The following is a 12242-nucleotide window of genomic DNA, read 5'->3' on the forward strand; positions in this document are numbered from 1 at the left end:
ATCAGATGTTGATCAGACATCAGCATTTCAGTCATTAGATTTCAACGACAAAACAACATTGATTCAATGACACAGTTTCAACACTGGTTACTTGGCTAGAGGTGGATGGTTGTTTGATGGTTGATCCACCGTCATTTGTTGACTTCAACCAAAAATCAACGATTCTAACTATTTTTCAACGTTGATTTAACATCATGTGCTATCTGGGTTATTAATGAATTCTACCAAAACTGCCAAGTCGGAAAAGGACTTGCGCCGAATGAGTCCCCGAGCTCTGAAAACTCTTCAGATGTCTCTCACTAATACAAAATCCATGTCTGCTGACAAGCACTGATTTAATGTGTTTATACTCCAGCCCAAGCTCGAAATAAAAATCTATATATCTACCCCATGGGTGGGTGTCCTCCATCACTGTGATTGGGTCGTTATGTACTGATGTCGGGATCTCAAGATAATAAGTCGGGATTTCTTTCCTTTTTTTTTTTCTCCATGTCCCCTTAGGGGCTCCGTAAAATCAATATCTATTCATTCTCGCTTATGTTTTGAACAGTCGGTTAGAAAGTTTAACATTTACTGCTAATTTATCTCGGATGGGCTTTATGTGCCTTTTATTTTAACATTTGGTGACAGAAATCCTAAAGTTTATAAACGGAGATGAAGTAATGAAAATGTTTGTTAATCAGTCAATATTTTCACAATATTCACTAATATAATTTCCTTTTTTCCTAAAATGGTGCAGCTCCATATTTAGAAGGTGTTTCTTTTATTGTTCTTCCTGCAGTGAGGAAAGAAAGTGATGAACCAGAAGCTTCATTTGGTCTCATGTAGACAGAATCAGTGGTCGTCACTCAGATATGAGGCAGAAACACAACAGCAGGTTTAGACCTGATGATCAACAGACTCTGAATCTCTGGATGGAGCAACATGGATAGTTGATCTTCATCACGTTTTTCTCTTGACGTCAGTTTGAATTCATGCTGTTTCTGATTTCTATCTGCAGAGGAAAAACTTTCAGAGGTTCACTCTGAGTTTGTGAAGAGAGTTTCTGAGGAAATCCTGATTCAGCTCCTCGATGGCCTTGAGGCGGATGGCATCTTTAAACGTTCAGAGAAAGAAGAAATACTTCAGAAGAACCAAACCAGAGCAAACAAGGCCCGCGACACCATCGATGCTGTGATGAAGAAAGGACAGAGAGCCTGCAGACTGATGATCAAACATCTTCATTTTGTAGATCCTACACTGTCCAGTCAGCTGAGTTTGTTCTCCGACTTCTCTGATTTAGGTTAGTCCCTTCACCAATCATGACTGGGTGGAAGTAAATTCATCCAACAGTGACTAACTATAACAAAAATAAATGGAGCACTATGGTCAGACACCTCCTACTGAGCTGTAGGTCAAGAACTATGGAAAAGTTTTCCTGCAGATTTAATAGGAGGCAACTCCTAGTGTGAAAAAACTTTGAATATTCAGCATGATGTTTGTAGTCCAGTCAATTTATTAATAAGCAAAGCTACACAGTACAGCTGTATGTGTTTTCCTCATGATTTGAATGTTTCAGGTTTCTTCTGAATGAAATCCTCCACATGGTCTGTTATTGAAATGAGCTCTTTGTTTAAACATCCTGATAAAGAAACAAATTAAAATTCAATGAATTGGATCTTAATTTGTTCAAGTGTTTCATCTTGTGTCTTTATCTGTGTTCAGATTTTGATGACCGATGTCAACGTGACCTGAAAAAGTCTCTAAAGGAAACGTTCCAATCTATCTGTGAAGGCATTGCAATACATGGAGAGAAAACCTCCCTGAATGATATTTACACAGAGCTCTTCATCGTAGAAGGAGGAACTGGAAAGGTCAATCAGGAACATGAGATCAGACAGATTGAAACAGCATCCAGTAATCAAGGAACAAAAATAAACCTGGAAGACATCTTTAAACCCAACCCTGGTAGGAAACAACGAATCAGAACAGTGATGACCATGGGAGTGGCTGGCATTGGGAAAACACTGTTAACACAGAAGTTCACTCTGGACTGGGCTGAAGGCAGAACCAACCAGAACATTGATTTCATATTTCCATTCACGTTCAGAGAGCTGAATAACTTGAAAGAAGAAACTTTCAGCTTGGTGGAACTGATTCATCACTTCTTTGACAAAATTAAAGATGCAGGAATCAGCAGCTTTGAAAAGTTTCATGTTCTGTTCATCTTTGATGGCTTGGATGAGAGTCGACTTCCTCTGGACTTCAACAACAAGGAGATCCTGACTGATGCTACAGAGTCCAGCTCACTGGATGTTCTGCTGACAAACCTCATCAGGGGGAAACTGCTTCCCTCTGCTCTCCTCTGGATAACCACACGACCTGCAGCAGCCAATCAGATCCCAGATAAATCTATTGACAGGGTCATCGAGGTCAGAGGGTTCACTGACCCCCAGAAGGAGGAGTACTTCAGGAAGAGATTCAGAGATGATGAAGAGAAGGCCAGCAGGATCATCTCCCACATCAAGAAATCAAAAACCCTCCACATCATGTGTCACATCCCAGTTTTCTGCTGGATCACTGCTAATGTTCTGGAGGAAATGATGAAGACTAGAGAGGAAGGAGAGCTGCCCAAGATCCTGACTGAGATGTACATAGAGTTCCTGCTGGTTCAGATCGAAATCAAGGAGGAAAAGTATGAAGAAGGAGCTGAAGAAGATCCAGAGAACAGGAAGTTGGTTGAGTCTCTAGGAAGACTAGCTCTAGATCAGCTGCTGAAGGGAAACCTGATCTTCTATGACAAAGACCTCAAATGTTGCGGCATCAACATCAAAGATGCTGCGTTGTACTCAGGAGTTTTCACTCAGATGTTTAAAGAGGAGACTGGGCTGGGCAACATCTCCATCTACTCCTTTGTCCATCTGAGCATCCAGGAGTTTCTGGCTGCCGTCTACATGCTCCACTGCTTCACCAGCAGGAGGTCAGAGGTCATCAAGACGTTCCTGGGAGAAGAATACAATGAAACATCTCTAGATGAGTTCATGAGGAAAGTCATGTATAAATCCCTCAGCAGTGAAAATGGCCACCTGGACCTGTTTGTCCGCTTCCTTCATGGTCTCACCGTGGAGTCCAACCAGAGACTCTTAGAGGATCTGCTGGGTCAGACAGAGAACCGTCCAGAAACCATCCAGAGAATCATCACCAACCTGAAGGAGATGAACACTGATAGAATCTCTGCTGACAGAAGAATCAACATCTTCTACTGTCTGGTGGAGATGAACGTCTCATTTACTCAGGAGATCCAACGGCTGCTGGATTCAGGGAAGGAGCTCTCAGTGTCTGACTGTTCAGCTCTGGCCTTCATGCTGCAGATGTCAGAGGTTCTGGATGAGTTGGACCTGGAGAAGTACAACACATCAGAATATGGACGACAGAGACTGGTTCCAGCTGTGAGGAACTGCAGAAAGGCTCGGTGAGTCCAGATGTTTTCATTGTGTGAATGCTGATTCAGCACTATTGTCCTCCTGTTTCTTCTTCTTTCTTCAAGTTGGTTCTGGATGTTTTTTTGTTTTTTTTACCTCTAACTACACTGTAAAAAATAAAACATAGATTTTACGGTAAGATGTTGGCAGCCGGGGCTGCCGATATTCCACTGTAAAATAAAAAAAAACAATTTTAGATGTAATTGCTTATTACGGTTGAATTTTGGCAACCTCAGCTGCCGGCATTTTACCGTAAAATAATAAACTTACTCTGAAATGCTGATTGAAAAACTAAAACAGAATTACTTTAACTTAAGAAAATAGGTTCTTTCAACAGTAACATTTTTTGCTTCAGCCATCTCCTTCGTTATAGTCTTCCTGTAATGCTCTGAAAACAGGAGATCTTCTTCTTGTCTTCATTTCCTGGAAGCAGCTCTTTGAAGGTGTCCAGAAATGCTCAGAAATTACAGCTGTTCTTGCAATAGTTAATCATGGCGAAAGCCTTTTCATGAATTCAAACTTGGTGAATCTCTTCAGTGATGACTCAATTCATTGTGGTCACTTAAAAAAAGAACAAAAACAAAAAACAGTGTCATCATATTCCAGCATTTATTTAAATACCATTTCAAAAATGTCCCTTGCTGCACACTGTCAGAATGGTAGACTGGCAGACAAATGCCTAGCTAACATGACTGGTTGTTATGAAGTGCAGTACAATTATTTCTTAATACAAGTGGAATAATAACTGGAGCTGAACAAAATTATTCTGATCAAGTATTTGTCTGGCAGAAGTTCAGACAGACTGCCACTGTTATTCGAATGCATCATTTAATGCATATAGTTTTAGGCACATGAATGCATCTTTTTACTTAATTATCTAAATTATTTCTAACCAGATACTCTAACTTATGGTTGTTTGCAAGAAGCTTATTAATAAATAAATAGATTTAACATCAGTTTTAGTTGTCTAAAACGTAACTTAACTCAGCACCTGAGTGAAGATGGCCCCCCCACCTTCTTCAAATCGGACAAAACGGGTGTCAATCAACTCGGCTATGTTTGTGCTGGTTTGTGCAGCAAAAATTTTCGTTTGTGCTGCTAACATTTAAGAGATATAAAGAAATATTTCTAGAGGTCATCCAAGGTCAATGAGCACCTGTTCATGATGAAACTGTGAATTTCATTTAAATTATAAGTTGCTAACCTATGAACATGAAAAATTAAATTTGAACCTGGAAGAAATTAATTTCATACTAGGTCTTATTTAGAATGAACAGGTAGGTGCAACCATAGACATAATATAAGGATGGACGCCTCATGGACCGCTCTCGCCTATTGTTGCTGACAAGATTTAGGGCGGCCATCTTGGAGCGGTCCACTGCTCCACTCAGCGTTATGTGTCTGCCAGGCCCAATAAGACATCCGCGCATGTAATCAATCATAACACGCCTTTTTGTTGCTGGAAACCATATTCAAACATTTATCAAAGCTACATTTATAAACAATTGTATTTTTGAAATATTTTTTTTATTTCCATTGATACATAGTTCAGCATATTTAAATATGCTTAGTGGGGAAAAGAAGTAATGACACCATCTGAAAAAACCAGCATATGCCCTCACGCTGTGCTCTATTCAAAAGAGTAATGGTGAGCTTTCCTATTTTCATCACCAGCATGTTAACGTTTTTGTCCAATTGAATGCATAGTTTATTTTAAAAATTGTTCAACTCAAGTTGATGTTTAGTAATCTTTCATATTAATTAAATGAGCCATGTTGCTCTGAACATAATACTAACATGGCAGGGCATTAATGTTAGTTGATAAAGGTTTTTCAACATGGATAACACCAAAAATAACATTTATTGTACCAGAAGGGCAACTTTCAGCACTTGGTGACACAAAACAAAGGTTGAATGTAGTGTTCTTTAAACAAATTAATCTTTTATTGTAGAATGTTGTTGAATATTCTGTGCTATGAATTGTAAAGCCAGATAATCAAGATAAATAAAAGTCACTTGCAAACAATTGTGATCATGAGTTGGTTATAATGAAATAAGTGAAGTTTCTCTGATTTAAGGTTTCTGTAATATTTTCAAAGCAAAATCAGCACGCTTGACATCAAAGAGTTTAGATTTAAATTTTTACCTTCAAAGCCATAGCAAACCAGCACAAAAACAGTCAGGTTGATTTACACCCATTTTGCCTGATTTGAAGAAGGTGTGTGTGTGGGTGGGGGGGGGGGATGACCTCTGATGACCTCTAGAATCATTTATTTTAATATCTTCAAAGCCAAAGCAGCACAAACAAAAATTTTTGCTGCACAAACCAGCACAAACGTAGCCAAGTTGATTGACACCCGTTTTGTCTGATTTGAAGAAGGTGGGCGGGGGCTGGTTGACCTTGGATGACCTCTAGAAACATTTCTTTATATTTCTTAAATGATAGCAGCACAAACAAAAATTTTTGCTGCACAAACCTGCACAAACGTAGCACAAACTTTGACACCAATTTTGTTTGATTTCATAAAAGTGGGGGGGGCTGGTTGACCTTTTGACCTTTACACTTTCATTAATATCTTCAAAGCCAAAGTAGCACAAACGAAAAATTTTGCTGCACAATCCAGCACAAACGTAGCCGAGTTGATTGACACCCGTTTTGTCTGATTTGAAGAAGGTGGGGGGGCCAACTTCACTCAGGTTAACTCAGCTGGTGAATGTTGATTCCTGCTCCCCATTCCCCACTGGCTGTCCCACCCCACTTCACATGGTGAAAATATTAACACAAAAACGACTTACCTAATTTTCATGGGGAATATTTCATCTGCTTCTTTCTCTTTGGTCAAATAGGAACTTCTTTCTCTGGTGGCTGGTCCTTATTACATCCTCCACACTCGTAGCATGTCTTTATTAGCCAACTTTGTCCTCCCCACCATGTGTCCTTAGGCTAGCCTGGGTCTTCATGTGGCTAACGTTGCCAAAGCAAAGAACACAAACGCTGTGTCACATCAGCCAAGTCGCTAAATAACGCACATAAAGGATAACTTTGACTAATATATTAGCTTTTAATTTGCTAGATTAAAATTGGAGGGGGAAAAACAATTTGCCTGTCTTTAAAATATATTTAATATTAAGGGCTAACGTTACAGTAATTGTGTTTAATAACTTTAGCTAACATTAACTTACAGCAAGGTAGGATTGGCTTGAATTGCTTATAGCTAACATTACAGAGAAAGAGAACATAGTCAATGTTATTTTCTCAAAGAAAATGTAAAGTATGTAAAGACACATACCTCATATGTATTAGGTGACAAACTTCGGCTTCTTTTTAAACAGGATGTCTGGCCGTTATAACTTGTGTTAGGTTTGCGCCACAATATGGAAGATTTCTTCTTCACCAACAAACTGCACGCCTGTTCGTGGACTGCTGCCTCTCACTGGTGGAGATGGTGTATTGCACTACTTAGCCCTTGTGTTTAGAAATAGGGTCCATACCAACCGACCCCACACACGTAAAACTTTTATCATTTGCCACAGTTCTCTACGTTTGCCTCAGTCCTCGCTCGCACAAAGGTTAAAACTGCCTTAAATAATGTTTCAAATGCTAAGTTCATAAGTGCTTTGTAGACATCTTGCTGTAAAACTTTAGGGTCGATTAAATTAAGAAAATTAAGACTAAACAACATGGCAGAGCTTTATAATATTACTACATAAAGCTAATTTTTAAAGTTTAATCAATAATACTTTTATAACAAATTTATGTCAGTAATGATTTCTTGGTTAATGTCAAGTTGTCATAACAAAAACATTTCAAATAATGTAAACTTTGTATTAAAAGTGTCATTATTTACCGAATGACGCTTTATGACAACAGTCATAACTATTCATGAAGACTTATTGATATTCATGACAGGTGTTGTGTCATGTTTATGACAGTGTCATGACAGTCTTATTCAACCCCCTTCAAATAAAGTGTTACCATAATCCCAAATACATTGTTTAATCAAATTCTCTCATAAAAATGGTGGTGTCGACTGTAGGAATTTGCCCTGCAATTGGTGAATTGCCAGTTCGATACCTGGTCGTCCTTTCAGATTTCAGTTTAATATATCAAAGTCATTATAGATTTAATTATTAAAAAACAAACCAAAGTATCACACCAGCATTCTAATCTATGTAAATTACTTTTGCAGTCTGGTATATGGTTTTACATCATAGATATAAACATCAGCAAGGGGTGCTGTGGTGGCCAGAGGCGGGGCCAGAGGCGGGGCCAGAGGCGGGGCCAGAGGCGGGGCCAGAGGCGGGGCCAGAGGCGGGGCCAGAGGCGGGGCCAGATGATTGACATGTAACAGGACCAGGTCATTTCTGTACATTATTTGGAATCATTCTAAGCCAGCCTAATATCTAAAGAAGAAAATCAATAATAAATATATGGAAAGAAAATGTATAAAACTTTATATAAGTCCATGTGATTACATAAATAAATCGATTTATATCAGGCACGATACCAGCCTCCTTTATACTTGTACTTATAAAAACAAGCTGAAATTGATCTCCTGGATATTTCAGTTGTGCTGCGCTGTGGTGCAACTCAAAGGCTAAAACACACTTCACACCTGGTGGTTGTAAAACACCAATAAGTTATTTACTGATCCTCCACATGTCATGATTGTGTTTCTGTGTATTTATTTTTAGAGTTTTTGTGTTCAGTTTCCTTCCTGTGTCTCTGTCACTGCGTCTTCCCCGTTGATTGCTTCCCAGGTGTGTCTCGTTCCCAGTGTGTATTTAGTCCCACCTGTTGTCTGTGTTCTTCGTGATGGAGGCGCAGGCCAAAATAGATGTGAACTATCTTGACTTCAGAGTGGGAAAGCTGACTACGGAGGGCTTGAGAACGCCAGAAGCTCGCGGAGTTGACAGAGCAGGATTGACATAAAAATTGCTGATCTTGGCAGTTGGCATAAACTGGTTTGTGACTGGACTGCTATGGCGACTCACGTTGAGGATGAGGGAGATGATGAAATGGATTTTGGTGACTGGACTCCAGTACGTGGTAGTAGAGGATCAGGAAGAGAACGAAGTAGAAAAGAAGAAAGGTTGTTAGAGACTCAAAGTAGCAAACGGAGTCTAGAAGAAAATAGTTCGGATGAAAATAATGCAGTTTGCAAGAGGATTGTTGGGCAGGAAACTAAGTTAATCATAAAGTTTAGGAAGGAGGATGAAGGAATACAACTTAGTCTGATAGCTCTGTCAAGAGAATTAAAAAAGAAGTTTGGAGAACTGACACTCGCTAAGACTCTTAGAGACGGGAATCTGTTGATCACAGTGAGGAATGAAGAACAGAAAGACAAAGTGATGAACGCCCACAGTATTTGTAAAAAAACTGGTTACTGAGGTAAAGATTTTGGGAGAGGATAAAGTGGTAAGAGGGGTGATCACAGGTATCCCAGTGGGTGAAGATCTAGAAAAACTCAGACACAGTATTAATGGAAGTGAAGTAAGTAAAATCAAAAGATTGATGAGAACAGTTGAAGGTGAAAGAGTGGAAAGTCTCTCAGTAATGTTGGAGTTTCAAACACAAGTTCTTCCTGAAAGAGTAAGAGTCGGGTGTATGTGCTTTCCTGTAAGGCCATATATCCCTCCTCCTCTCAGGTGTTATAAATGTCAGAGATATGGACACACAGCAGCAGTATGTAGGGGAAAACAAAGATGTCCAAAGTGTGGAGGAGAACATAATTATGATGAATGTAAAAATGGGAAGGATAATTGCTGTAATTGTGGAGGGCAACATAGGGTGACTTATGGAGGATGTGAAGTCAGAAGGAAAGCAATGGAAATCGAACAAGTCAAAGTCACTAATAATATAAGTTATGCTGAAGCTGTTAAAAGAGAGAAACCTAAGGAAGTTATAAGGAAAGTTCAACCGAATCCAACAACAGAACAGAGACAGAGTGGGACTGAAACTGGGTTAACAGTAGAAAAGATTCTGTTGTTCATTGCATATGTAATTAATTGTACAGATCAAGTTAAGCACAAAACAGAAAAAAATCTAAATAATTGTGAAAGGGGCAGAGAGGTTTTCTGGTATTAAGGACAAATCTTGGGAACACATAAATAAGAGGTTAGGGGCAGAAGGAAAGGCAGGGGGTCAGGAAGATAAAAACTGATCATCCTACAATGGAACGTCAGAAGCCTTATTGCAAATGGACAGGAGTTTAAAGGATTTATTAGAGATTGTAAAGATGATATAGATATTATATGTATTCAAGAAACATGGCTTAAACCAGTGTTTTTCAACCATTGTTCCACAGGCACTAGTGTGCCATGGAAATTATTCAATTTCACCTATGGTACCGTATTTTCCGGACTATAAGCTGCTACTTTTTTCCTAAACTTTGAACCATGCAGATTGTAGCCCGGTGCATTTTTTCTGTGTATTTTTCTTCAACCACCAGGGGGCTCTCTAGCAGGAAGTGAATCATTAGAAGTCAAAATTGTAAATCAAGGAAGAACGCGTTAATTTTCATTTAGAACAGCCACATGCTAGCAGCAGGCACGACGGAGAAATGTTTTCAAACTCGTGTGGTGCAGCTTTTAAGTTGAGGGCTGTCGATCTGCCACTACAGGAGGGAAATAGAGCCGCTGCACTTAAGCTCGGTGTGAACGAAACCATGGTTAGTAGTGGCTAGCGGCGTAGTCATGTAATTTTCTTACCACTAGATGGCAGTAGGTACAGAGCATTTGCGGTGAGAGCATCATATCTAGCAAAACAGTGATGGAAAAGACAGTGAAGCTCAGCAGTAGTTGGAAAGAACATGGGTCCATTTCCCTCAACATGTCTGTGTGAAGTGAGCTTCTCAAGCCTGGTTACTATAAAAACTGAAACCAGAGAGAGACTGAGAGCTGTTGAGGAAGAGCTTTGTCTTTCTTCAATTTCTGCCAGGAAATCAGCTGTTTTCATCCAAACATGCACAGGTTTCATACTAGACGGGTAAAATATACAGATATTGACATTTTGTACATGCAACTCTTCATATTGTAATAGTGAAATATTTCCCAAATATTATTGCTTCTTTCAGAATAAGAATTATTTTCTGTATTCTGGCTGTAACAATGCTTGTTGATTAGTTTGTAAAACACTTTGAAGTTTTCTACAACTTCTTTAAATTTAAGACCACATTGTTGTGGCACTGTTCAGGTGTTCAGGTGTATTTCTGAAGTGGACATGTTACGTGCAATTTGAAATAAGAAATGTAAAATGTAATATAAATAAATTTTTGTTTATTTGATTCCTATTCAAGACACTTTGATAAGAATGACTATATGTAATATAGGCGGCTACAGAGTATCTTTGTTTACATTTTTGGTTGGTGGTGTGCCTTGAGATTTTTTCAATTAAAACAGTGTAGCTTGGCTCAAAAAAGGCTGAAAAACACTGGCTTAAACCAAATCTTGATTTTGTTATAAAAGGATATGAAAGCATTAGAAGAGACAGAGAGGGAGGATCTGGAGGAGGGTGTATAACATTTATTAAACAATGAATTCAGTTTAGATTATTAGCTAAAGGAAGAGAGTTAGAATATATTGTTATGGAAATTTGGACAGTAAATGGACGATTTAAAATAATCAACTTTTATAATCCATGTAAAAGACTATCATTAGATTTAATGGAGGAAATTGGGGTATTTTTGAAAGGTAAAGTTATTTGGTGTGGGGACTTTAATGGGCATAGCTCTTTATGGAGTCATCATAATGATCAAAATGGGGATATAATAGAAGAAATAATGGATGTTAAAAATTTGGTATATTTAAATGATGGAAGTGGGACCAGAATTAATTTTAGAGATAACACAGAGTCAGCAATTGATTTAACATTAGTTTCAAATTCTTTAGCAGGTGTTTATGGCAAGTTTTAAATAAAACAACTATAGGAAGCGATCATTATCCTATTAGGACTGAAATAAAGTTAAATGTAGAGAGGTACTGTATAAAAGGGATAAAGAAGTGGTCTTTAGGAATTTAGGAAAAGTAGTTAAATAAAAATGTTAAAAGTAGATATGAACAGTAGTATTGAGGATTTAAATTCTTCTATATGTAATGCTATAATTGAAGCAGCTGATCAGGCTATAAGGAAGGAAGGCGGGACAGAAGCTGGTGCCATGGTGGACAGCAGAATGTACTAAAGTTATAAAGAAAGGAAATAAAGCTTTCAAATTATTAAAAAGAAATCATAATTTTCAGAATCTGAATGAATACAAGAAACTGCAAGCAAATGTAAGAAGGATTATTAAAAATGCAAAAAGAGATTATTGGAGGAGTTTTTGTAATTCAATGGGGAAAGAGACGGATATTTCTAAGGTCTGGGCAACAATTAAAAGGATGAATGGGATTAAGAGAGTGAGTGGATATCCAATGCTAAATGATGGAGAAATAACAGCAGTTACTGACAGAGAAAAGGCAAAAATGTTAGCAAATACTTTTGCTAAAATCCATAGTTCTGAAAATATTAGTGAAGAAGGGAAAAAAGGAAGGCAAAAGACAATAATGGAGAGCAAGAATTTATTGCAGCCAATGGAAGATACAAATGATCCATTGAATATGTATTTTACAATAAATGAACTAAATAGGGCACTTAAAAAATGTAAGCTATCAGCTCCAGGAAAAGATCAAATTTGTTATGTTATGGTTAGTAATTTAAGTGAATCTTCTAAGAATATTTTATTAGAAATGTACAACAGGATATGGGAGGATGGGGAACTGCCAAAAAGATGGAAGGAAGCAGTG

General features: G+C 38.2%; 1 protein-coding gene across 1 annotated transcript in view; it reads left to right on the forward strand.

The window, feature by feature from the left end:
- The first annotated feature begins 733 nt into the window (after positions 1-733).
- Positions 734-12242, forward strand: part of LOC148160588 (protein NLRC3-like) — a 40048-nt gene continuing 28539 nt past the window's right edge. The window contains exons 1-2 of the mRNA XM_088003813.1: positions 734-1282; positions 1705-3451. Coding sequence (XP_087859939.1) covers positions 1177-1282; positions 1705-3451 — 1853 coding nt within the window. The 5' untranslated portion in view covers positions 734-1176. The remainder of the gene's footprint in view (positions 1283-1704; positions 3452-12242) is intronic.

The sequence above is a fragment of the Poecilia mexicana genome, unplaced genomic scaffold (assembly GCF_051168715.1).
Source record: "Poecilia mexicana isolate PSO_F unplaced genomic scaffold, ASM5116871v1 scaffold_2, whole genome shotgun sequence".
NCBI lineage: Eukaryota > Metazoa > Chordata > Actinopteri > Cyprinodontiformes > Poeciliidae > Poecilia > Poecilia mexicana.